Source organism: Erithacus rubecula (assembly GCF_903797595.1).
Source record: "Erithacus rubecula genome assembly, chromosome: 3".
In the NCBI taxonomy this organism is placed as follows: Eukaryota; Metazoa; Chordata; class Aves; order Passeriformes; family Muscicapidae; genus Erithacus; species Erithacus rubecula.
The window spans coordinates 138,105,554-138,132,391 of NC_136689.1; the positions used below are offsets into that span (position 1 = coordinate 138,105,554).

Genomic DNA, 26,838 nt, shown 5'->3' on the forward strand with positions numbered 1-26,838 from the left:
TTGCATCTGAGCCTGACATGTCTCCTCATCTTTGTAAATTCCAATCATCTTGCATCCTCACCTCATACAGTGCCAGACAGGGCATTGGAGAGAATGCAAAAATGGCATAACACATTCCTTATTAAATATGTCACCAACATTATAAACCAAGACTAGCACAGGAAGCATGGGATAGGGAGGACCTTCCAGAACATGGCACAAGCTTATCACCTGCTACACCAAAGGCATTTGACACTTAAATGGTCTCCTGAGCACAGCTCTGATAGAGTGCCCCCATGGTGGCACACACTTGACAAACTCTCTTCCCAGCATGACTCTTGAACCCTCTCTGCAGTGTCACAGGATCATCTACTTGTGTGGGAACTCTGGGGTGCAAGTGCTCGATTCTCCTCTGCTCAAGAAAGATTAACAAGTGCAGAATTTCCATAACCCTGCAGTGTTCAGCTTTCGCTCTCCCAGGACAGAGGCTCCACAACCACTTCTGCTCTCTGTCCACCCTCACACAGAAAAATTCTTCCATTCTTTGGCCATAGAATTCCATCTGTATTCATTTGTGTCCTTGCTCTCTTTTCCTGTGTGGTTACATTACTCTGAATATATGGACTCCTTCGACATCATTCCCTTCCATCAGGGAGTTGCATACATTGCTGACACCCCACTGTCCATCCTTGACTCCTAGGATTCCCAGCCCTCACAGCCTCTTCTCTAGGAAAGATTCTCCAGCCCTTTCAATATCTCGGTTGTCCTGCATTTTCCTGAATGAAAGTTCCCTAACAGGAAACTAAGCCTCCGCTAGAGAAATTTAAGTCCATTCCCTCTTCTATTTGGCTTGTTGAAATGGAGACAAGACTGGTGTTAAATGATGTCCATTAAGACAATTCCAGAGTGCAATAAGGTCAATCCTCTTCTTTGAAAATTGAACATAGCTGGTTCCTTTAGTATATTCTCACCCATCTTATTCTCCTCATCCTTCAGCAGTTTTCCTTTCCATGTGTCAATAAGAGCACGGAAATGTGTGACCCCACATGGTGACCATTCTGAGCCCAGCGGAGATGACCCCTACGGATCAACCAGCACCAGACTTTGGGAAGCTTGGGAGTCCTTCATAAATCTCTCAGAACACCTTCAACGCCCAGACATGTCTGACATGGCTGGGAAGGAATGAGGCCCCTCTTCCCCACACAAAAAAAAAACCACATTATACCACTATCACAGGCTGACATCAATAATGACAACACACGTCTCTCAAGCTTTGGTAGCGTCTTCACCCCACCCTGACATGCACCATCAACACCAGTCTTCAACCTCTAATAATTGCATTTAAAATCTGCCACCAAAGTCAGATGGACACAGACTGCAGAGAAGGACATGGAATCACAGAGTTCCAAAAATGAACACTTGCAACATGAGAAAGAAAACAAGATGATGTTGCAGACCGGAACTAGTAAGTATTGGGCATTGCTCACAGGAACACACTGTTAAGCCTTAAAGGATACAAGTTATGAAACTATTCATGTGGAATAAGACAACTGATGCCACAGACCTACCTCAGCACCAGCTTCTTGTTTGTTTTATGAGTTTCTTAATGATGTCAAGGAATACAATTTCAATGACAGAGTACGTTACCGTGTACAGTTGTGAATATCAAAAGGCCCACAGGAACAAATTCACCCTGAACAATCTCTTCTTTTCCTAATGCTCTCCCTTTACCCATTCAAGACAAAAGACCATGAGCTTTCTTTGATCCATCAGATGCTCCCAGGCACGGTGACCTCTCCAAGATATTATGCAGTGACCTCCCCAGGACATCAGCAGCTTTCTTAGCATTACGGGGCTCAAAGCAGTGACTAATGGACATCCAGCAGCACAGAAGGAGATCATGCTACACAAGGCACTGAAAAACCACAGCACACGAGTGCCACAAAATGACATTGGTGATGACATTGCAAATCTCCAGGGCTTGGGTTGCTTATTCAGTGCTGTCCTACACCCATTTAATAATGAACTCCACCTAAAGACCAACTCCTGATTGAAAGCCGCCACCAAGGTCAAATGGACACAGCCTCAAGAGATGGACATGAAATGGCACACTTCAAGGAAGGAAAACGTTGCCCCCCTCATGACTCACCAGGCTGGGACAGCCAAGAATTTTGGTCTGCAAAATGCCCCAAGGCCATGTGTCAAGGCTTCCCCGCCCCTCTAGGACCTGCATAAAAGCCAGTACAGAAGCTCTCTCCCTCACACACATCTCCTCACACCTTCTCCTCCGGTGTCAGCAACAAGGTGAGCCTCAAGCCCATGACCCTTCTGATCCTGCAACCCTAACCCTCCTGTTCCTGCACCCCTCTCTTCCAGCATGTTCAGCCCAACCCTCACAAACTCTCACCCCTCCCCTCAGCCCCACAACAGCCTCCACACTCCCTCACCCTCCTGCATCACCACCCCTCACACCCCCACAACCCTGCCCTGCCTCACCTCCTCTCTTCCAGGGACCCTCCACAACAAATCCATGGCCTGCAACAACCTCTGCCGACCCTGCGGACCCACCCCACTGGCCAACAGCTGCAACGAGCCCTGTGCCCTGCAATGCCAGGACTCCCGCGTCATCATTGACCCTTCCCCTGTGCTGGTCACCCTGCCAGGACCCATCATGACCTCCTTCCCCCAGAACACCGTCGTTGGATCCACCTCCTCGGCTGCCGTGGGCACTGAACTCAATGCCCAGGGACAGCCCATCTCTGGGGGATTTGGTGGCTTTGGTGGCTTTGGCTACGGCCGTGGATTTGGCTACGGGCTGGGCTATGGGCTGGGAGGCCTGGGCTGCTATGGCAGAAGGGGTGGCTGCAACTGCTAAGGACTCTCAGCACCACTCCTGAAGCCACCAGACCACTGCTCTGCCAGCAACTCCTGCAAGCAAAGCACCTCGGATGAAGGTCACCCTCCTTCTGCCTCACACTGGATCCCTTCAAATGCTTTCTTTTCTATCTTCTTGTCCTTTTGGACTCAATAAAGATTTCCTGCATCAAAGCCTGACATATTTCATCATCATTTTGAATTCCAAAACTCCCATCTCCTCACACAACACAATGCCAGGAATAAACTGGGCACTGAGGCGAATGAAAAGATATCTCAACACCTCTCTTAGGAAACACATCACCACCAGTAATAATCAAGACTGGCACGGGAAGCAGGGATTCTGGGCTGACACAAGTCCATCACCTGCTACACCAAGGGCAATGATACAAGAAGCCTCTCTTCTTCATAGCCCTTTTCAACTCCCTCTGTGCCTCCACACACTTGCAAACTCTCATCCCAGCAGGACTCCCTAACTCTCCCACCCCAAAAATAACAACCATATTATCCAATTGGAGTGCAATTGCTTTATTCCCTTCTGCACGATCATAGTCAGCAAGAGCCGGATTTCCAGGACCTTGGACAGTTCAATGTTGGAACTCCCAGGACAGATACTGAAACATCTTTTACTCTGTGATAAACCTCACACTGAAAAAGGCTTGTCGGCCTCACCCAGCGTATTTCAGCTGTTTTCACTTTTGGCCTTGCTCTCTAGTTTTGCACATGTACACAGCTGAGAACAACCAGGCTCTCTCAATTTCATTCTGTCATCACAAATTTGCACACATTGATGTCACCCCCCTGTCCAGCCTTGTCTCCTGGGAGTCCCAGCTCTCACAGACTCTCCTCTGGGAAACAGCCTCCAGGCCCTTCACAATCTTTTTGGCCCTCAACTGGTATCAATTCACTAAAGTGATGTCGTTTACATGTGGGAAGCACAGAGATGCTCACAACATCTTACATGGGAACCTCACCACTGCTCACGAGACACCAAGAGTCATCTCCCCCTGCCTCATCACAACACTTTTCCTAATCCTGACCTGAAGACATGGGGTCCCTTTTCCCATAGTGGTACAGGGACACCTCCTGTTCCACTATTTCTCACCCAGAAACACAAGGGTGAATTCTAAGAAGAAAATCATTCTTACATTTGATACTCATATATTCCCTCCTGCATAGGATAATTCCACCCAACTCATCTCTTGCCAGATGTTCTTGCTGAGCTGCAAAACCACATTTTCAGTGTTAGCTCAATGGATCCACTTCCTGGACGACAGCAATGGGAACTTGCTGCCATCTGGACTTTGGGACACTGACCACAAGCCTCTGGGTCCAGTCCTTCAGACCTTTCTCAGGACACACACTGGGTACTGACACAACCCAGACTTGCCTGGTTGTGAAGGATCATGAAAGGCTCACCTCCAGCAAGCCGTGGCAACCTTCAAATCCTCTTTCTGACAATCACAAGTGGCCTCAGCCCTTTGCACTCAGCTCAAGTTGAGATGTAAATCACCCTGGACATCAAAAGCTGAAAAGCAAGAAGGGCACCAAGATATCCACAGAGTAGAGTGAACAAGAAGAGTCATGTCTAGAGTCAGGCTTAGCTAAGTGGGATCAATGTGGGGAGCAATGGAATGGGAGGGAAGAGACAACAGCTCTACACACCTGTAAATCCCAGAGCAGTCTGACAGAGCCAAAAGAGAATGGAGCCTCTCTTCACAACACACCCACAAACCCAATAGCGCGAGTGCCACAGGCTAATCACACTGATGACACCACATCTCTCCTAAATTTTGGTTGTTTATTGGGACTGGCTTAACAACAATCTTCCAATCTTCCTTGCAAGCCCTCTCAAATACCAGCTTGGGCCTATAAGCTGCTGTCAAGTTTAGATGGACAAGACCTCAAGAGAATGACATGGAATCATAGAATTTCAAGAAGAAATACCCATACCATGACAGAAAAGGAAAGAGATGCGTGTTGGCAATCAGGAAGTAATTATGGGTTTTGACTAATGGAAACATAATATTAAGGCTTAAGGGATGTAAGATATGAAAATTTACCGCTTGAACGTGGAATAAATGAACTGAAATCACAGACATGTCATGATAAAAAAGACATCTGACACTGTTGAGTATCTGTTTGATTTTTGCACTTTTGAAAATTTTTATGACATTTAGAAGTACATTTCAAAGGAAAGAGTTCATTGTCATGTAATTTTTGTAAATCCAAATAGAATATAAAATGAAACAAATGCATCCTGACAGGTACCTGGTTTTCCAGATTCTCTCTTGATCTCATTGAAGTGACAAAGAAATGAGGCCAGTATTCAAAAAGTACCTACAAACCACAGCACACGAGTGCCAAAAAATCACCTCACTGATGACATTGCACCTCTCCTAGACTCTGGTTCCTTATTCAGTCCTCCCTGACACACACTGAACAATCATAACCTCCAAAGACCAACTCATTAAATCTACTGCCAAGGTCAGAATGGCATGGACTCAAAAGCTTGACATGGAATTGTAGAGCTGTGAGAAGGAAAACACTCCCCACATCATGACGCACAAGGCTGGGCCAGCCAAGAACTTTGGCCTCCCTAAAAATTCCCCAAGGCCATGGGACAAGGCTGTCCCATCCCTCCAGGACCAGTATAAAAGCCACCAAGAGCCTCTCTCCCACACACACTTCTCTGCACACCTTCCCTTCCCGCTCCTGCAAATAACAAGGTGAGTTCCAACCCTCTGAACTTCCTGTTCTTCCACCCCGGACCTCTCTCATCCAGCAAACTCAACCCCAGCCTCAGCAGCTCTCTCGTCTCCCCACAGCCCCACAACAGCCTCCACACTCCCTCACCCCTCACATCTTTATGACTCTGCCCTGCTTCTCACTATTCTCTCTTCCAGGGACCCTCCACACCACACCCATGGCCTGCTACGACCTCTGCCGACCCTGCGGACCCACCCCGCTGGCCAACAGCTGCAACGAGCCCTGTGCCCTGCAATGCCAGGACTCCCGTGTCATCATCAACCCTTCCCCTGTGCTGGTCACCCTGCCAGGACCCATCATGACCTCCTTCCCCCAGAGCACCGCCGTCGGATCCACCTCCTCGGCTGCCGTGGGCACTGAACTCAATGCCCAGGGACAGCCCATCTCTGGGGGATTTGGCTTTGGCCTTGGCTATGGGCTGGGGGGCCTGGGCTGTGCCTATGGCAGAAGGGGCGGCTACATCTGCTAAGGACCCTCAGCACCACTCCTGACACCACCAGCTCAGGGCTCTGCAAACAGCTCCTGCAACCAAAGCACCTTGGCTGATAGTCACCTCACTTGTGCCTCACACCTGATTCCTTCAGCTTCCTTTTTCTCAGAATTCTTTTAGTTCAATAAATGTTTCTTGTATCAGAATTTGAGTTGTTTCCTCTTCTTTTGGTATTCCAAAGGTCTCACATCCTCACCCTATGAAATGCCACTACTCAACCTTTATGGTGAATGGAAAAGGAGCAAAGAACATTTCTTAGCATATATGTTCCCCACCAATAACAACCAATGCTGGAAAAGGGGAGAGGGAGGGAGCTTCCAGAACATGACACAATCCTATCATCTGGTATACCAGATATGTAACAAATCAGTATACAAGGCTTGGACACAACAATTCTATCCTGGGCACTCCCCTGGCAAAGTCTCTCTATGCCAGCACACACTTGAAAAACTCTGTTTCTAGCTGGATTTTTAAATCCTCCCAGCAAACAGAGGAACAAGAGTATCATCCACTCAAGTGGCAACTCTGGACAGGAAATGTTTCCATCCTCTCTGCTCACGCAGGCCTGGCAGGAGCAGAATTTCCAGGACTACAGCCAGTTCAGTCCTCCAGATAGAGGGACCCCATTGTGTCTTCCACTCTGTGAGCATCCAAACACACCGAAGAATTCTTTCTTCCTTTACCCTTGGAATTCCATCTATTTTCACTTCTGCACATGCCTCCTTTCACTTCACATGTGCAGTGCTGAGAAGTGCTCACACACACTTGTGACACCTCTTGCCCATCCTTGTCTCTTGGTAGTCCCAGTGCTCTCAGTGTCTCCTCTAGCCAAGACCATTAAACATCTAGTGGCCCTCAACAGGTCTTCATTCTCAGGCTTTATTCTGCTTCTTCACATCTGGAGGCCAGAACTGTCCATATGGGATTCCACCAGTGTTCTAAAGAAAGAAAGGGTCACCCTCTCACCATTTCATGGCAACAATTTTCAGGAACCTCACCTGGACACAGGTGACTCCTTTGAAATAAAGCTCCTCTGCAATCTCGTTTTCCCTGTTCTGAACCAGCCACCTTCCAGACTTGGAGTCCACAGCATGAGCAGGGTCCCAGTGCTATTTCAGCCTAAATGCAGAACTTCACATTTTCCACATTTAAAATGCAGGAGATTTATGGTACACTTAACTTCCAGATCCCTCTGGCTGGTGAAACTACACAGAGGTGCCTCAGACATTCCATCATCTGTCAGCTTGCAGAGGAGGCAACTCTCCCAGTGCCCACATGGAACACAGTCCAGGTGCTCACACCTGGCACAGATGCAGAGCCCACAGCAGCATGACAGACCTGGCATAGTTTGAGGCCACACTTCAGATGGCACAACCCAAACCCATGAGGTCTCTAGGGCAACCTCACTGATGACACCCCATCTTTCTAAATCTGGGTGATGTCTTCAGTCCCCTTTGACATGCACCATAAACACCAGACTCTGGGCAGAAATATACTTTTAAGGAGGAAATCACTGTGATGAAAAGGGCAGCTCATCATGCATGGCTCAGCTGCAAAGCCCAGACCAGCCTGACATGGCCGTGATGAAATCGGGCCCCTCTTCACACCACACCCACAGAGCAAACCACACAAGTACCACAAAATGACCTCACTAATGACATCATATTTATCCTAGGATATTATTGTATATTCTGGTTTCCCTGACACACATCTTCCATACCAATGCTCCCAAATACCAATTATCACTTTAAAGCTGCCGCTATGGTCAGATGGACATAACTTCAAGAGCAGGACATGACACTGAAGGGCTGTAGGAAGGAAAACACTCCCCACATCATGACCTGTAAGGCTCTGTCAAACAAAATTGATATTATGATTTCCATTCCAATTCCTCTGGAGACCAACAAGATCAACACTATTTTTTCTCAAAAGTGATTGTCTGGAGTTCCATCAACTGCTCCTCATATCTCTTCCTCTCCTTATCTTCCACCAGCTATGGATAAAGCAACACAAGACCTTAGGAATATGGGAGGCATCCCTAAATCACAGGAATTACTTTTGTATCTCAAGTGGGAAAGGCCAGGGATACAGAGAGTTTCAGAAATTTCATAACATGGCAGGGAGACAGCAAATGTAATGGAAGGGGACATCTGTCACCACCAGAACAGCTGCAAAGCTCAAATGACCTAAAAGATGTGGTGGTGGAATGAGGCCCCTCTTCACCACAAACCAAGAAAACCACAGACCAGCATGGCCACAATGATGACACCCCACCTCTCCAAAGCTCTGGTCCCAGCTTCAGTCCTGCCAGACAAACAAACAAAATCAACAGCAGCCTTTGGTGACTAAAACTTGCATTTAAAAGCTGCTGCCAAGGTCATGACATGAAGAGCAGGACATGACACTGCAGAGTTGTGGGAAGCAAAACACTCCCCACCTCAGGACTCACCAGGCCTGAAAAATGCCCCAAGGCCAAGAGACAAGGCTGTCCCACCCATCCAGAACCAGCATAAAAGACAGCCCAGAGCTTCCCTCCCTCACACACTTCTCCTCCTTCTCCTCCTGCTCCTGCTGACAGCAAGGTGAGTCTCAAGACCCTGCACCCCTGACCCCTCTCTTCCAGCACGCTCAGCCCCAGCCTCAGCAGCCCTCACGCCTCCCCACAGCCCCACAACAGCCTCCACACTCCCTCACCCTCCTGCATCACCACCCCTCACACCCCCACAGCCCTGCCCTGCCTCACCCCCCTCTCTTCCAGGGACCCTCCACACCACACCCATGGCCTGCTACGACCTCTGCCGACCCTGCGGACCCACCCCGCTGGCCAACAGCTGCAACGAGCCCTGTGCCCTGCAATGCCAGGACTCCCGTGTCATCATCAACCCTTCCCCTGTGCTGGTCACCCTGCCAGGACCCATCATGACCTCCTTCCCCCAGAGCACTGTGGTCGGATCCACCTCCTCGGCTGCTGTTGGCACTGAACTCAATGCCCAGGGACAGCCCATCTCTGGGGGATTTGGCTTTGGCTATGGCCTTGGCTATGGCTATGGGCTGGGAGGCCTGGGCTGCTATGGCAGAAGGGGTGGCTGCAACTGTTAAAGGTCTTCGGCATCACCAGCTCAGCGCTCTGGAAACAGCTTCTGAAAACAAAACACCTTGACCCATTATCTCCCGACTTCCACATCACACTGAATCCCTTCAACTTCATTCTCATGCCTTTTAATTCTTTTGCCTCAATAAATTTTAGTTGCATCTGAGCCTGACATGTCTCCTCATCTTTGTAAATTCCACTCGTCTTGCATCCTCACCTCATACAGTGCCAGACAGGGCATTGGAGAGAATGCAAAAGTGACATAACACATTCCTTATCAAATATGTCACCAACATTATAAACCAAGACTAGCACTGGAAGCATGGGATAGGGAGGACCTTCCAGAACATGGCACAAGCCCATCACCTGCTACACCAAAGGCATTTGACACTTAAATGGTCCCCTGAGCACAGCTCTGGTAGTGTCCCCATGGTGGCACACCCTTGACAAACTCTCTTCCCAGCATGACTCTTGAACCCTCTCAACAAAGTCACAGGATCATCCACTTGGGTGGGAACTCTGGGGTGCAAGTGCTTGATTCTCCTCTGCTCAAGAAAGATTAACAAGTGCAGAATTTCCATAACCCCCTGGACAGTTCACCTTTTGTTCTCCCAGGACAGAGGCTCCACCACCACTTCTGCTCTCTGTCCACCCTCACACAGAAAAATTCTCCCATTCTTTGGCCATAGAATTCCATCTCTTTTCACTTGTGTCCTTGCTCTCTTTTCCTGCGTGATTACATTACCCTGAATATATGGACTCCTTCAACATCATTCCCTTCCATCAGGGAGTTGCATACATTGCTGACACCCCACTGTCCATCCTTGACTCCTAGGATTCCCAGCCCTCGCAGCCTCTTCTCTAGGAAAGATTCTCCAGCCCTTTCAGTATCTCGGTTGTCCTGCATTTTCCTGAATGAAAGTTCCCCAATAGGAAACTAAACCTCCGCTAGGGAAACTTAAGTCCATTCACTTTTCTCTATGGCTTGTTGAAATGGAGACAAGACTGGTGTTAAATGATGCCCATTAAGACACTTCCAGAGTGCAATACGGTCAATCATCTTCTTTTGAAAATTGAACATAGCTGGTTCCTTTAGTATATTTTCACCCATCTTATTCTCCTCATCCTTCAGCAGTTTTTCCTTGCCATGTGTCAATAAGAGCATTGAAATGTGTGACCCCACATTGTGACCATTCTGGGTCCAGCTGGTACGACTGCTATGGATCAACGAGCACTAGACTTTGGGAAGCTTGGGAGTCCTTCATAAATCTCTCAGAACACCTTCAAAGCCCACACATGTCTGACATGGCTGGGAGAGAATGGGGCCCCTCTTCCCCACACACGCAAAAAACCACATTAAACCAATATCACACGGCAACATCAATAATGACAACACACGTCTCTCAAGTTTTGGTAGCGTCTTCACCCCACCCTGACATGTACCATCAACACCAGTCTTCAACCTCTAATAATTGCCTTAAAAGCTGCCACCAAAGTCAGATGGACACAGACTGCAGAGAAGGACATGGAATCACAGAGTTCCAAAAATGAACACTGGCAACATGAGAGGGAAAACAAGATGATGTTGCAGACTGGAACTAGTAAGTATTGGGCATTGCTCACAGGAACACACTGTTAAGCCTTAAAGGATACAAGTTATGAAATCATTTAAGCTTCATGTGGACTGAGACAACTGATGTCACAGACTTACCTCAGCACCAACTTCTTGTTTGTTTTATGAGATTCTTAACGAGGTCAAGAAATACAATTTCAATGACAGAGTACGTTACAATGTACTGTTGTGAATTCCAAAAGGGCCACTGAAACAGGTTCACCCTGAATAGCCTCTCCTTTTCCTGAATAGCCTCTCATTTTCCAGATCCTCTCCCTTTACCCATTCAAGACAAAAGACCATGAGCTTTCTTTGATCCATCAGAGGCTCCCAGGCACGGTGACCTTCCCAAGATATTATGCAGTGACCTCCCCAGGACATTAGCAGCTTTCTTAGCATTACGAGGCTCAAAGCAGTGACTAATGGACATCCAGCAGCACAGAAGGAAATCATGCTACACAAGGCACTGAAAAACCACAGCACACGAGTTCCACAAAATGACATTGCTGATGACATTGCAAATCTCCAGGGCTTGGGTTGCTTATTCAGTGCTGTCCTACACCCATTTAATAATGAACTCCACCTAAAGACCAACTCCTGATTGAATGCCGCCACCAAGGTCAAATGGACACAGCCTCAAGAGATGGACGTGAAATGGCACACTTCAAGGAAGGAAAATGTTCCCCACCTCATGATTCACCAGGCTGGGACAGCCAAGAATTTTGGTCTGCAAAATGCCCCAAGGCCATGTGTCAAGGCTTCCCCGCCCCTCTAGGACCTGCATAAAAGCCAGTACAGAACCTCTCTCCCTCACACACTTCTCACACCTTCTCCTCCAGTGTCAGCAACAAGGTGAGCCTCAAGCCCCTGACCCTTCTGCTCCTGCACCCCGAACCCTCCTTTTCCTGCACCCCTCTCTTCCAGCATGTTCAGCCTAACCCTCACCAGCTCTCACGCATCCCCACAGTCCCTAAACAGCCTCCACACTCTCCAACCCTCGTGCGTCACCGTCCTCACACCCCCACAGCTCTGCCCTGCCTCACCCCCTCTCTCTCAGGGATACTCCACACCACACCCATGGCCTGCAACAACCTCTGCCGACCCTGCGGACCCACCCCGCTGGCCAACAGCTGCAACGAGCCCTGTGCCCTGCAATGCCAGGACTCCCGTATCATCATTGACCCTTCCCCTGTGCTGGTCACCCTGCCAGGACCCATCATGACCTCCTTCCCCCAGAGCACTGTGGTCGGATCCACCTCCTCGGTTGCTGTTGGCACTGAACTCAATGCCCAGGGACAGCCCATCTCTGGGGGATTTGGTGGCTTTGGCGGCTTTGGCTACGGCCGTGGATTTGGCTACGGGCTGGGCTATGGGCTGGGAGGCCTGGGCTGCTATGGCAGAAGGGGTTGCTACAACTGCTAAGGACTCTCAGCACCACTCCTGAAGCCACCAGACCACTGCTCTGCCAACAACTCCTGCAAGCAAAGCACCTCGGCTGAAGGTCACCCTCCTTCTGCCTCACACTGGATCCCTTCAAATGCTTTCTCTTGTATCTTCTTGTCCTTTCGGACTCAATAAAAATTTCCTGCATCAAAACCTGACATGTCTCCTCGTCATTCTGATTTCAAAACTCCCATCTCCTCGAACAACACAATGCCAGGAATAAATTGACAACTGAAGCAAATGGAAACAGGTCTCAACACCTCTCTTAGAAAACACATCACCACCAGTAACAATCAAGATTGACACGGGAAGCAGGGATTCTGGGCTGACACAAGTCCATCACCTGCTACACCAAGGGCAATGATACAAGAAGCCTCTCTTCTTCATAGCCCTTTTCAACTCCCTCTGTGCCTCCACACACTTGCAAACTCTCATCCCAGCAGGACTCCCTAACTCTCCCACCCCAAAAATAACAACCATATTATCCAATTGGAGTGCAATTGCTTCATTCCCTTCTGCGATCATAGTCAGCAAGAGCCGCATTTCCAGGACCTTGGACAGTTCAATGTTGGAACTCCCAGGACAGATACTGTACAATGTTTTACAATGGGACAAACCTCACACTGAAAAAGGCTTGTCGGCCTGGCCCAGGGTATTCCAGCTGTTTTCACTTGTGTTCTTGTCCTTTAGTTTTGCACATGTACACAGCTGAGAACAACCAGGCTCTCTCAATTTCATTCTGTCATCACAAATTTGCACACATTGATGTCACCCCCCTGTCCAGCCTTGTCTTCTGGGAGTCCCAGCTCTCACAGACTCTCCTCTGGGAAACAGCCTCCAGGCCCTTCACAATCTTTTTGGCCCTCAACTGGTATCAATTCACTAAAGTGACATCGTTTACATGTGGGAAGCACAGAGATGCTCACAATATCTCACATGGGAACCTCACCACTGCTCACGAGGCACCAAGAGTCACCTCCCCCTGCCTCATCACAACACTTTTCCCAATCCTGACCTGAAGACTTGGGGTCCCTTTTCCCATAGTGGTACAGGGACACCTCCTGTTCCACTATTTCTCACCCAGAAACACAAGGGTGAATTCTAAGAAGAAAATCATTCTTACATTTGATACTCATATATTCCCTCCTGCATAGGATAATTCCACCCAACTCATCTCTTGCCAGATGTTCTTGCTGAGCTGCAAAACCACATTTTCAGTGTTAGCTCAATGGATCCACTTCCTGGGCGACAGCAATGGGAACTTGCTGCCATCTGGACTTTGGGACACTGACCACAAGCCTCTGGGTCCAGTCCTTCAGACCTTTCTCAGGACACACACTGGGTACTGACACAACCCAGACTTGCCTGGTTGTGAAGGATCATGAAAGGCTCACCTCCAGCAAGCTATGGCAACCTTTAAATCCTCTTTCTGACAATCACAAGTGGCCTCAGCCCTTTGCACTCAGCTCAAGTTGAGATGTAAATCACCCTGGACATCAAAAGCTGAAAAGCAAGAAGGGCACCAAGATATCCACAGAGTAGAGTGAACAAGAAGAGTCATGTCTAGAGTCAGGCTTAGCTAGCTGGGATCAATGTGGGGAGCAATGAATGGGAGGGAAGAGACAACAGCTCTACACACCTGCAAATCCCAGAGCAGTCTGACAGAGCCAAAAGAGAATGGAGCCCCTCTTCACAACACACCCACAAACCCAATAGCGCGAGTGCCACAGGCTAATCACACTGATGACACCACATCTCTCCTAAATTTTGGTTGTTTATTGGGACTGGCTTAACAACAATCTTCCAATCTTCCTTGCAAGCCCTCTCAAATACCAGCTTGGGCCTATAAGCTGCTGTCAAGTTTAGATGGACAAGACCTCAAGAGAATGACATGGAATCATAGAATTTCAAGAAGAAATACCCATACCATGACAGAAAAGGAAAGAGATGCATGTTGGCAATCAGGAAGTAATTATGGGTTTTGGCTAAAGGGAACATAATATTAAGGCTTAAGGGATGTAAGATATGAAACCTTACAGCTTGAATGTGGTATAAGTGAACTGAAGTTACAGACCAGCTATGAAAACTAATGTATTGGAGACCATTTGTTGTCTGATTTTGTTTGGTGGATTTCTTTTTAAATTTCTCAATTATGCTAAGTAATACGTTTAAAATGAAGGAGTTCATTGTCATGTAAGTTTCTCTAACCAAAATGGACCATAAAAATAAGCAAATCCATCCTGACCGGTACCCGGTTTTCCGGTTTCTCTCTAGATCTCATTGAAGAGACAAAGCAATGAGGCCAGTCTTCACAAAGCACTGACAAACCACTGCACATGATTCACAAAATGACCTCACTGATGACATCGCACCTCTCCTAGACGCTGGTTGTTTTTTCAGCTCTCCCTGACACTCATTCAAAAATTGAAACCGCCCAAAGACCAACTCTCTAAAGCTGCCACCAAGGTCCGATGAGCATGGACTCAAGATTTTGAGTCCATGGAATTGCAGAGTTGTGGGAAGGAAAACACATCCCGCATCATGACACCCGAGGCTATAGTAGTCAAGAACTTCGCCCTGCCTGAAAACGGCCCCAAGGACATGGGACAAGGCAGTCCCACCCACTCAGGACCAGCATAAAAGCTGGCCCAGAGCCTCACACCTTCTCCTCCTGCTGCTGCTGACAAGGTGAGTCTCAAGCCCCTGACCCTCCTGCTCTGGGATCCCTGAACCCTCTCTTCCAGCACATGCAGCCGTCACGCCTCCCCACAGCCCCACAACAGCCTCCACAGTCCATCACGTCACACCCCCACAGCCCTGCCCTGCCTCACCCCCCTCTCTTCCAGGGACCCTCCACACCACACCCATGGCCTGCTACGGCCTCTGCCGACCCTGCGGACCCACCCCGCTGGCCAACAGCTTCAACGAGCCCTGTGCCCTGCAATGCCAGGACTCCCGTGTCATCATCAACCCTTCCCCTGTGCTGGTCACCCTGCCAGGACCCATCATGACCTCCTTCCCCCAGAGCACCGCCGTCGGATCCACCTCCTCGGCTGCCGTGGGTACTGAACTCAGTGTGCAGGGACAGCCCATCTCTGGGGGATTTGGTGGATTTGGTGGCCTTGGCTATGGGCTGGGAGGCCTGGGCTGTGGCTATGGCAGAAGGGGCGGCTACAACTGCTAAGGACCCTCAGCACCACTCCTGACACCACCAGCTCAGGGCTCTGCAAACAGCTTCTGCAATCAAAGCACTGGAACTAGTGATTGCCTTACTTGCACTGCTAACCTGCTCTCTTCAATGTCTTTCTCCTTTCTCTTAATTTTTATTGCCTCAATAAAGGTCTGTTGCATCACAGTCTGAGATGCCTTCCTTGCTTCTTGAATTCTAGTGAGTCTCATGTCTTAGCACAGTTCCAGGAATGAACAGGTGATTGGGGTGGATGGAGAAGGCACAAAACATCTTTCTAAGCAAAAATGTGACCACCAGTAATAACCAAGACTTGCAAGGAATGTAAGTGATGAGAGGGATGATTTCCAGAATGAGACAAGCCCATCATCTGTTAAAACCGAAGTCTTTGACACATCAAATCTCTCCTTTGGCAAAGCCACTCCATGGCAGCACATATTTGCCAAATTCTGTTCCCAGCAGGACTCTCAACCCTCACTGCAAACAGAAAAATATCATCATCCTTTTAGGCAGGAACCTTCTCAAGCAAGTGCAGGATTTCCAGGACCATGGATAGTTCAGGTTTGGGTGGCTGATGACAGAGACTCCACCACCTCTTCCCCTCTCTGACTACCCTCACAATTAAATGTTCTTCTTTTTTTTTCTTTTTTTCCCCAGGAAATTCAATCTGTGTTCACTACTGCCTTTGCCCTCTTGTCCTTGCACTGCTGAGATCAGTCAGGCTCCCTCAACTTCATTTCCTGCCATCAGGGATTTGCATACAATTATCCCCTGTCCATCCTTATCTCCTGAGAGTCTCAGGTATCTCAATACACTGTAAAAGATCCCTTATATTATCTTGGTGGCCTTGTACTGGTTTTGTTTCAATAAGTCCATGGGTTTCTTCTGCTATGGAGCCCAGAAGTGCCCACATCGCTTCACCTAAATGTTGAGGATGTTGATCACTGTTGGCTCCATGGATACAATTCTTGACCAACTTCCCTTGAGACTTGATTTCACCTGGACTTCAGATCTAACCCAGAACATTACATACTATGTATATCTACCAGTCCACTTCACTGACTGTTTACACAACTTTTCCATTCTGGGATAGGCTGGGATGATGCAGTAGCAGACATGGTAAAAATCCTTGGCTAAAGGTGGAGGTTGACACTAGCCATGTCTCTCTCATAATCTGCAGTTAGCTGTTCTTCTCTGTAGGTAACACAGAGGTCACTAATAAAGGATTTTGCCCTCCAAAATTAATGCTAACTTCTGCTCATTATCTTCTTGTCTGATCTACTCTTGCCCATGGTTTACAGAATAAAAAAAATGTCTGCAGGAACAAGGTCCCTGGGAAGCCATTAGCAAAGTGAGAGGGAGTAAATGCACTGGGAGGGCCAGGTCCTAATGCCCAGCACAGTTGCAAAGCCCAGAGCAGCCTGGCAGGGTGAAGAGGGCCCCTTTTCACAACATATCCACAAACTAAACCCTACAGGTTCCACAAAATTACCTCATTGATGATGCCCATATTATTCCTAGGTTATTGTTGGATATTCTGCTTTCCCTGACACACATCATCCAAGCAAATCAGTCCCGACACCAAGACTCACTTAAAAGCTGTCACCAAGGCCAGATGGACATGGACTCAAGGGCAGGACATGGAGTTGTACAGTCGCTGCAAGGAAAGCACTCCCTACTTCATGACTTGCACAACTGCGTCAGGCAAAACTGATGTTCAGGTGCCTCTAGACAGTATCGAGGTTATTCTCTTTTTCTGAAAATTTAACATCTCCAGTTCCTTCAACTGATCGTCACATGCTTTGCTTTCCTTATCTTTCACCAGCTATGATGAACCAACACAATACTTTGGGGACCATGGGAGGCATCCCTAAACAACTAAATGGGATAGCCTGCCAATTTCCAGTGGCTAAAGCCTGGCAAATAAACAGGTTCAGAAAGCTGGAAACATGGCAGAAAAGGAGAGAATCTAATGGAAGGAAACAGCCTTCAGCCTCAAAGAATAGCCTGACCTGGCTGTGGGGGGAACAAGGCAGCTCTTCACAAGACACCAACAAATCACAGCACACAGGGTGACCTAAGTGATGACATCCCACTGTGCAAAGCTTTGGACATGCCTTCAGCCTTTCCTGAAAAACATCATCATCACCAAACTTTGGTCTCTGAGACTCACACATTAAAGCTGCGGCCAAGGTCAGGTGGAAATTAACTCAAGAGTAGAACATGACATTGCAGAGTTGTGGGAAGGAAAACACTTCCCCAACCCATGACTCACCAGGCTGGGCAAGCCAAGAACTGCAGGCGCCAAAATACACTAGAGTAATTGGCAAGGCTGTCCCACCCCTCCTGGAACAGCATAAAAGGCGGCCCAGAGCCTCTCTCCCTCACACACTTCTCATCACGCCTTCTCCTCCTGCTGACAACAAGGTGAGCCTCAACCCGCAGACCCTCCTGCTCCTGCACCCCTGACCCCTCTCTTCCAGCACACTCAGCCCCAGCCTCAGCAGCCCTCACGCCTCCCCACAGCCCCACAACAGCCTCCACACTCCCTCACCCTCCTGCATCACCACCCCTCACACCCCCACAGCCCTGCCCTGCCTCACCCCCCTCTCTTCCAGGGACCCTCCACACCACACCCATGGCCTGCTACGACCTCTGCCGACCCTGCGGACCCACCCCGCTGGCCAACAGCTGCAACGAGCCCTGTGCCCTGCAATGCCAGGACTCCCGTGTCATCGTCAACCCTTCCCCTGTGCTGGTCACCCTGCCAGGACCCATCATGACCTCCTTCCCCCAGAGCACCGCCGTCGGATCCACCTCCTCAGCTGCCGTGGGCACTGAACTCAATGCCCAGGGACAGCCCATCTCTGGGGGATTTGGCTTTGGCCTTGGCTATGGGCTGGGGGGCCTGGGCTGTGGCTATGGCAGAAGGGGCGGCTACATCTGCTAAGGACCCTCAGCACCACTCCTGACACCACCAGATCAGGATTCTGCAAACAGCTCCTACAAGCAAAACACCTTGGCTGATGGTTACCAGACTTGCACATCAGACCAGCTCTTTCCAATGTCTTCCTCTCCCCACATCATTCTTCTGCCTCAATAAAGTTTTCCTGCATCAAAGCCTCACGTCTCCTCTGCTTTTTAAATTCTGCCTCATATCATCATCCAGCACTGCGCCAGAAATGAACAGGCTGTTGGAATAGATGGAAAACAGCACAACACATTTCTAAGGCAAAACATCCCTATTAGTAATGGTCAACACTGGCATGGGAAATTTGGTTGAGGGGGGAACTTCCTGAACATGACCCAGACCCATCACTTGCTAAACCAAAGGCTTTGACACATCAATGCTCTCCAGCCCATCAATGTTTCTGGCTGTCTCTCCATGCCAGCACACACTTGACAAAATCTCTTCCTAGCAGGAATCTCAAGGTCTTCCAGTAAAGCAGGGAACTCTACCACATCCATTTAGGCACAAACTCTGGAGTGCAAGTGCTTCAACTCTCCGCTAATATAGAATCAGAGAGAGCAGGATTTCCAGCACCATGGAGAGTTCAGATTTGAATCACCCAGCACAGAGATTCTACCACCTCTTCCCTTCTGTGACCAACCTCACATTACAAAATTTTCCTACTTTGCCCAGGGAATTCCACCTTTTGCCCTTGCAATCCTGTCCGGGACATGCTGTGAACAGCCCAGCTCCTTCACTTCATTCCCTGTCAGCAGAAATTTGCACACACTAATAACAGCCCCATCCATTCTTATCTCCTCAGAGTCCCAGGTTTCTCAGTCCCTCCTCTAGGAAAGACCCTCCAGCCACTTTAGAATCTTTCTGGGCCTGAACTGAACTGGTTTCACTAAGTCAATGGACTTCTTCCAAAAATTTTATGAATTGAGACCTTATGGTCCATTTGTTTTCCACCAGCACCACAGGGTCATGCTCAGCAAAGCTCAGCCTCAGCCTACGGCATGAGGGGGCCACTCTTCCTCCCCAGACCACAACTTCACATTTTTCCTTCCTGACCTTCAGGAGATTTCTTTAACCCTCAGTCTCCACATCCCTCTGACTGGTGGCCCAATCAAGTGGTGCCTCAGCCACTTCATTATCTGCCAACTTGCTGAGGGGCTGACTTTCCTGCCTACATCTTTGTTGCAGAAGTTGAACAGGGTTCGGCCTAGGTGATACAACTCTTGATATACTTCCCTTGAGACTTTACTCACTCTGGACTTTGGGCCACTGATTGACAACCTCTGAGTCCAGACTCTCAGCCACTCTCAGGCCACTCATTGCTTTCTTAAGAAACAGGCCTCTGGAAGCTTAGAATGGGTAGAAGCATCAAAGGCTTCACAAAAGGGTTGTGTCCAACAGCAGCCACAGCTCTCTCCTCAGGCCCAGGCTGAGTCACTGGCACAGAGCAGACACAGAGCTCAAACACCATTTCCTCAAGGGAAAACTTCCAAAAGAATTGGCCACATCCATTGGCACTTGATACACCTCAAGTCCCCAAAGGCCTGGCTCATGCCTCACCTGCTGCCGCTCCAATCTATCCTCTCCTCCCTCATGCAGGTGCCCCCAACACCCATGGAATCAGTTCAGCTGGAAGAGTCTCTTGACATTCAGTCCAACTGTCAACCAAATCTGTGAATGCAACCAATCTCAATGTTTCACTCGGAGAAGACCTACATGTAAAATGGCATCAAATTCAACCATTTCTCCATCACTTCTAAGGGCACCATGAAACACCCCCAGAGTCCAAATCTCCATGGTTTCTAAATTCCAACAGCAATGGTGACTACACCACAACTTGAGAGGGCAGAAAGTTAACATTGTTCTGAAAATTGAACATCCCCAACTCCTTCACCTCCTCCTCATGTGTCTTGTTCTCCTTATCTTTCACCACTTTCCCTTTCCTTCTGTAAGAGCTCAGCTCTCTGACCCCACTGTAACCCCTCTTCCTGGGCCCAGGTAAGATGATCACTATGGATGAATCAAAAGAAGAATTTGGGGAGCATGGGAGGCCATCCTAAATGACAGAGATCATTGTCCAATGTTCAAGAGGAAAGGAAAGGCATAGAAACAGGACCAGAGACATGAAGCCAAGGTGGGGAGGGAGAGAACATGATGAAAGGTCCAGATCTGTCACCCTGAGTACACCTGCAAATCCCAGGTCATCCTAACAGTGCTGGGAGGGAATGGGGCTCGTCTTCACAACGCAGCCACAAACCACAGAGCACCAGTGTTGTGGAATGACTTCATGGATGACAACATTCTGTCCAAAGTGTTGGTCATGTTGTCGGCCCTCCCTGAAAAACAACATCATACCAAACTTTGGTCTTTAATACTTGCATTTAAAAGCTGCTGTGGAGGCCAGATTGACACGGCCTCAAGAGAAGAACATGAATTTGCAGAAATGTGGGAAGGAAAACATACCAAATTCATGACACACAAGGCTGGGCCAACAAAGATCTGCTGCCTACAAAAATGCCCCAAGGACATGGGACAAGGCTGTCCCACCGATCCAGGACCAGCATAAAAGACAGCCCAGAGCCTCTCTCCCTCACACACTTCTCATCACACCTTCTATTCTGGTGCTGACAACAAAGTGAGCCTCAAGCCCCTGACCCTCCTGCTCCTGCACCCCTGCACCCATGTCTTTCAGCACGCTCAGCCCCAACCTCAGCAGCCCTCACACCTCCCCACAGCCCCACAACAGCCTCCACACTCCCTCACCCTCCTGCATCACCACCCCTCACACCCCCACAGCCCTGCCCTGCCTCACCCCCCTCTCTTCCAGAGACCCTCCACACCACACCCATGGCCTGCTACGACCTCTGCCGACCCTGCGGACCCACCCCGCTGGCCAACAGCTGCAACGAGCCCTGTGCCCTGCAATGCCAGGACTCCCGTGTCATCATCAACCCTTCCCCTGTGCTGGTCACCCTGCCAGGACCCATCATGACCTCCTTCCCCCAGAGCACCGCCGTCGGATCCACCTCCTCGGCTGCCGTGGGCACTGAACTCAATGCCCAGGGACAGCCCATCTCTGGGGGATTTGGCTTTGGCCTTGGCTATGGGCTGGGGGGCCTGGGCTGTGCCTATGGCAGAAGGGGCGGCTACATCTGCTAAGGACCCTCAGCACCACTCCTGACACCACCAGCTCAGGGCTCTGCAAACAGCTCCTGCAACCAAAGCACCTCAGCTGATGGTCACCCCACGATCTCCCCACAACTGATTCCTTCTGCTTCTTCTTCCTAAGAAGTCTTTCACTTCAATAAATTTTTCTTGTATCTGAATCTGAGTTGCTTCCTCTTCTTTTGGAATTACAATGGTCTCACATCCTGACCCAGTGTAATGCCACTACTCAACCATTAATGTGGATGGAAAAGGACCAAATAACCTTTCTTAGCAAATATGTCCCCACCAGTAACAACCAACAGTGACACAGAAAAAAAAGGAGAGAGAGGACCTTCCAGAACATGACACAAACCATCCTCTTGTAGGCTAAAGTCTTTAACTCAACAATTCTCTTTCGGGCATTGACAAAGTCACATTATGTCACCACACACTTGAAAAACTCAATTTCCAAAAGGATTCTTGAATCCTCCCAGCAAAAAGAGGAACAAGAGCATCACGCACTTGGGCAGGAAATCTGGATAGCAAGTGGTTCCATCCTCTGCTCAAGCAGACCCAGTAGGAGCAGGATTCCCTGGACCAGGGTCATTTCACTTTTGGAGCTCCCAGGAAAGAGAATCCATCATCTCCTACACTCTCGGGGAAACCACAGCCACAAAAAAAATGTCTCTGATGGAATTCTGTCTCATTTCACTCGTGCACATTCCCCCTTTCCCTTCACATGTGCAGTGCTGACATCAGCTGGGCTCCCATAACTTGTGACATCTCTTGTCCAGCCTTATTTCCTCAGAGTCTCAGCTCTCACAGTCTCTCCTCTAGCAAAGATTCTCCATCCCTTGCACTGTCTGGTAGCACTCAACAGGTATTTGTTCAGGACTTTCCTTTGCTTTCATATCTGTGGAGGCCAGAACTGTCCAGACCACTTCACATGGCACCCCAACAGATATCTAAAGAGAGGAAGGGCCACATCTCTCAACTTCATGGCAACAGTATTCTGAAAACTCTCTTGGACGTGGGTGACATCCTTTAAAGTAAAGCTCCAATGCAACCTTCTGATCACTTCATTCTCCACCAGCACTACTGGGTCATGATCAGAAAAGGCACTTTCCAAACACTCAGCCCACAAACATGATAGGGGGCCAAGTGCAATTCCTGTACAGCTGCAGAAATTCAGGGTTCCCATGTTTGATCTTCTGGGGGATTCTTTTAACCCTCAGTCTCCCATTCCTTCTGACTGTTGGAACAGCCAAGTGGTGCCCCAGCCACTCCACCACCTGCCAACTTGCTGAAAGAGCAACTGTCCCACTGTCAATATGGAATGGAAGAGTCCAGGCACTCACACCTGGCACAGATGCAAAGCCCAGAGCAGCCTGACAGACCTGGGATAATTTGGAGCCTCACTCCACCTCCCACATCTCACACCCCAAAATCATGAGTTATTTAGAATAAACCTCACTGAAGACACCCCACTTCTCCAAATCTTGGTGATGTCTTCAGTCCCCTTTGACATGCACCATCAACACCAGATTTTAGGCTCAAATACACTTTAAAAGGGGAATGACTGTGATGGAAGGAGCAGCCCATCATGTGTAGCAAAGCTGCAAAGGCCATACCACCCTGATAAGGCTGGGATGGAATCAGGCCCCTCTTCGCATCACACCCACAAACTAAACCACACAAGTACCACAAAATGACCTCACTGATGACACCCATATTTATCCTAGGCTTTTGTTGCATATTCTGGTTTCTCTGACACACGTCTTCCAAGACTCCCAAATACTGACTCTTCACTTTAAAGCTACTGCTATGGTCAGAAGGACACGACCTAAAGAGGAAGACACGACATTGAAGGATTGGGGGGAGGAAAACACTCCCCACATCATGACTTGCAAGGTGGCATCAGAAAAAAAATGATAATATGATTTGCATTCCGATTCCCTAAAGAGTAACAAGGTCAACACTCTTTTTCTGAAAAGTCATTGTCTCCAGATTCATCAGATGCTTCTCAGGTCCTCATGTCCTTATCCTTCACTAACTATGGATGAACCAACACAAGACCTTTGGGACTGTGGGAGGCATCCCTAAATCACAGGAACTGCTTTCCCATCTCCAGAGGGAATGACCTGCAATGTAGAAAGGTTCAGAAATTTCACATCATGTTAGGGAGACAGAAAATGTGATGGAAGGCTAATACCTGTCATCCCCAGAAGAGCTGAAAGCCCAAAGGATCCTGACATGCATGGGGCGGAATGAGGCCCCTCTTCACACCACACCCACAAAACCACAGCACAGCATGGCCACAATTATGACATCCCACCCCTCCAAAGCTCTGGCAACAGCTTCAGCCCTCCCAGACTAACATCAACAGCAGCCTTTGGTCTTCAATACTTGCATGTAAAAGCTGCTGCCAAGGTCACAGCATCAAGAGCAGGACATGACACTACAGAGTTGTGGGAAGCAAAACACTCCCCACCTCAGGACTCACGAAGCGGGAAAATACCCCAAGGCCATGGAACAAGGCTGTCCCGCCCCTCCAGAACCAGCATAAAAGCCAGCACAGAGCCTCTCTCCCTCACATACTTCTCCTCACACCTTCTCCTCCTGCTGACAACAAGGTAAGTCTCAAGCCCCTCACCCTCCTGCTGCTGCACCCCTGGCCCCTCTCTGCTCAGCCCCAGCCTCAGCAGCCCTCACGCCTCCCCACAGCCCCACAACAGCCTCCACACTCCCTCACCCTCCTGCATCAACACCCCTCACACCCCCACAGCCCTGCCCTGCCTCACCCCCCTCTCTTCCAGGGACCCTCCACACCACACCCATGGCCTGCAACAACCTCTGCCGACCCTGCGGACCCACCCCGCTGGCCAACAGCTGCAACGAGCCCTGTGCCCTGCAATGCCAGGACTCCCGTGTCATCATCAACCCTTCCCCTGTGCTGGTCACCCTGCCAGGACCCATCATGACCTCCTTCCCCCAGAGCACCGCCGTCGGATCCACCTCCTCGGCTGCCGTGGGCACTGAACTCAATGCCCAGGGACAGCCCATCTCTGGGGGATTTGGCTTTGGCCTTGGCTATGGGCTGGGGGGCCTGGGCTGTGCCTATGGCAGAAGGGGCGGCTACATCTGCTAAGGACCCTCAGCACCACTCCTGACACCACCAGCTCAGGGCTCTGCAAACAGCTCCTGCAACCAAAGCACCTTGGATGATGATCACCCCACGATCAACCCACAACTGATTCCTTCAGCTTCTTCTTCCTAAGAAGTCTTTCACTTCAATAAATTTTTCTTGTATCTGAATCTGAGTTGCTTCCTCTTCTTTTGGAATTCCAATGGTCTCACATCCTCACCCAGTGTAATGCCACTACTCAACCATTAATGAGGATGGAAAAGGACCAAATAACCATTCTTAGCAAATATGTCCCCACCAGTAACAACCAACAGTGACATAGGAAAAAAAAGGAGAGAGGAGACCTTCCAGAACATGACACAAACCATCCTCTTGTAGGCTAAAGCCTTTAACACAACAATTCTCTTTTGGGCACTGCCAAAGTCCCACTATGTCGCCAGACACTTGAAAATATTAATTTTCAAAAGGATTCTTGAATCCTCCCAGCAAAAAGAGGAACAAGAGCATCATGCACTTGGGCAGGAACTCTGGATAGCAAGTGGTTCCATCCTCTGCTCAAGCAGACCCAGTAGGAGCAGGATTCCCAGGATTATGACCATTTCAATTTGAAGCTCCCAGGAAAGAGAACCCATCATCTCCTAAACTCTCAGGGAACCCATAACCACAAAAAATTGTTGCTGATGGAATTCTGTCTCATTTCACTTCTGCACATGCCACGTTTCCCTTCACATGTGCAGTGCTGAGATCAGCTGGGCTCCCATAACTTATGACATCTCTTGTCCAGCCTTATTTCCTCAGAGTCTCAGCTCTCACAGTCTCTCCTCTAGCAAAGGTTCTCCGCCCGTTGCACTGTCTGGTAGCACTCAACAGGTATTTGTTCAGGACTTTCCTTTGCTTTCATATCTGTGGAGGCCAGAACTGTCCAGACCACTCCACATGGCACCCCAACAGATATCTAAAGAGAGGAAGGGCCACATCTCTCAACTTCATGGCAACAGTATTCTGAAAACTCTCTTGGACGTGGGTGACATCCTTCAAAGTAAAGCTCCAATGCAACCTTCTGATCACTTCATTCTCCACCAGCACTACTGGGTCATGATCAGAAAAGGCACTTTCCAAACACTCAGCTCACAAACATGATAGGGGGCCAAGTGCAATTCCTGTACAGCTGCAGAAATTCAGGTTTCCCATGTTTGATCTTCTGGGGGATTCCTTTAACCCTCAGTCTCCCATTCCTTCTGACTGTTGGAACAGCCAAGTGGTGCCCCAGCCACTCCACCACCTGCCAACTTGCTGAAAGAGCAACTGTCCCACTGTCAATATGAAATGGAAGAGTCCAGGCACTCACACCTGGCACAGATGCAAAGCCCAGAGCAGCCTGACAGACCTGGGATAATTTGGTGCCTCACTTCACATCTCACATCTCAAAATCATGAGTTATTTAGAATAAACCTCACTGAAGACACCCCAATTCTCCAAACCTTGGTGATGTCTTCAGTCCCCTTTGACATGCACCATTAACACCAGATTTTAGGCTCAAATACACTTTAAAAGGGGAATGACTGTGATGGAAGGAGCAGCCCATCATGTGTAGCAAAGCTGCAAAGGCCACACCAGCCTGACAAGGCTGGGATGGAATCAGGCCCCTCTTCGCATCACACCCACAAACTAAACCACACAAGTACCACAAAATGACCTCACTGATGACACCCATATTTATCCTAGGCTTTTGTTGAATATTCTGGTTTCTCTGACACACGTCTTCCAAGACTCCCAAATACTGACTCTTCACTTTAAAGCTACTGCTATGGTCAGAAGGACACGACCTAAAGAGGAAGACATGACATTGAAGGATTGAGGGGGAGGAAAACACTCCCCACATCATGACTTACAAGGTGGCATCAGGAAAAAAAATGATAATATGATTTCCATTCAGATTCCCTAAAGAGTAACAAGGTCAACACTCTTTTTCTGAAAAGTCATTGTCTCCAGATGCATCAAATGCTTCTCACGTCCTCATGTCCTTATCCTTCACTAGCTATGGATGATCCAACACAAGTTCTTTGGGACTGTGGGAGGCAGCCCTAAATCATAGGAACTGCTTTCCCATCTCCAGAGGGAATGACCTGCAAT

At 48.9% G+C, this 26,838-nt stretch overlaps 2 protein-coding genes and 4 pseudogenes across 6 annotated transcripts; all 6 read left to right on the top strand.

The window, feature by feature from the left end:
• The first annotated feature begins 2,509 nt into the window (after positions 1-2,509).
• Positions 2,510-2,854, top strand: LOC306799951 (feather keratin B-4 pseudogene; annotated as a pseudogene). The gene has a single exon. The product of its transcript is annotated as a feather keratin B-4 pseudogene (transcript).
• Positions 2,855-5,763: 2,909 nt separating this feature from the next.
• On the top strand, positions 5,764-9,211 carry LOC306800072 (feather beta keratin-like; the record flags this gene model as incomplete). Its single annotated transcript, XM_079301867.1, has 2 exons — positions 5,764-6,022; positions 9,107-9,211. Exons 1-2 carry the CDS (start codon positions 5,780-5,782, stop codon positions 9,209-9,211), a joined length of 348 nt encoding a protein of 115 aa, XP_079157993.1. The 5' UTR covers positions 5,764-5,779.
• Positions 9,212-11,892: 2,681 nt separating this feature from the next.
• LOC306800094 (feather keratin B-4 pseudogene) lies at positions 11,893-12,237 on the top strand (annotated as a pseudogene). Its single transcript has one exon. The product of its transcript is annotated as a feather keratin B-4 pseudogene (transcript).
• Positions 12,238-15,124: 2,887 nt separating this feature from the next.
• LOC306800587 (feather beta keratin pseudogene) lies at positions 15,125-15,442 on the top strand (annotated as a pseudogene). Its single transcript has one exon. The product of its transcript is annotated as a feather beta keratin pseudogene (transcript).
• Positions 15,443-18,083: 2,641 nt separating this feature from the next.
• Positions 18,084-18,398, top strand: LOC306800275 (feather beta keratin pseudogene; annotated as a pseudogene). The gene has a single exon. The product of its transcript is annotated as a feather beta keratin pseudogene (transcript).
• Positions 18,399-21,260: 2,862 nt separating this feature from the next.
• LOC306800274 (feather beta keratin-like) lies at positions 21,261-24,826 on the top strand (the record flags this gene model as incomplete). The annotated part of the gene is made up of 2 exons (XM_079302223.1): positions 21,261-21,537; positions 24,641-24,826. The coding sequence occupies 2 exons, from the start codon at positions 21,261-21,263 to the stop codon at positions 24,706-24,708; spliced, it is 345 nt and encodes a 114-aa protein (XP_079158349.1). The 3' UTR covers positions 24,709-24,826.
• Positions 24,827-26,838: the final 2,012 nt, after the last annotated feature.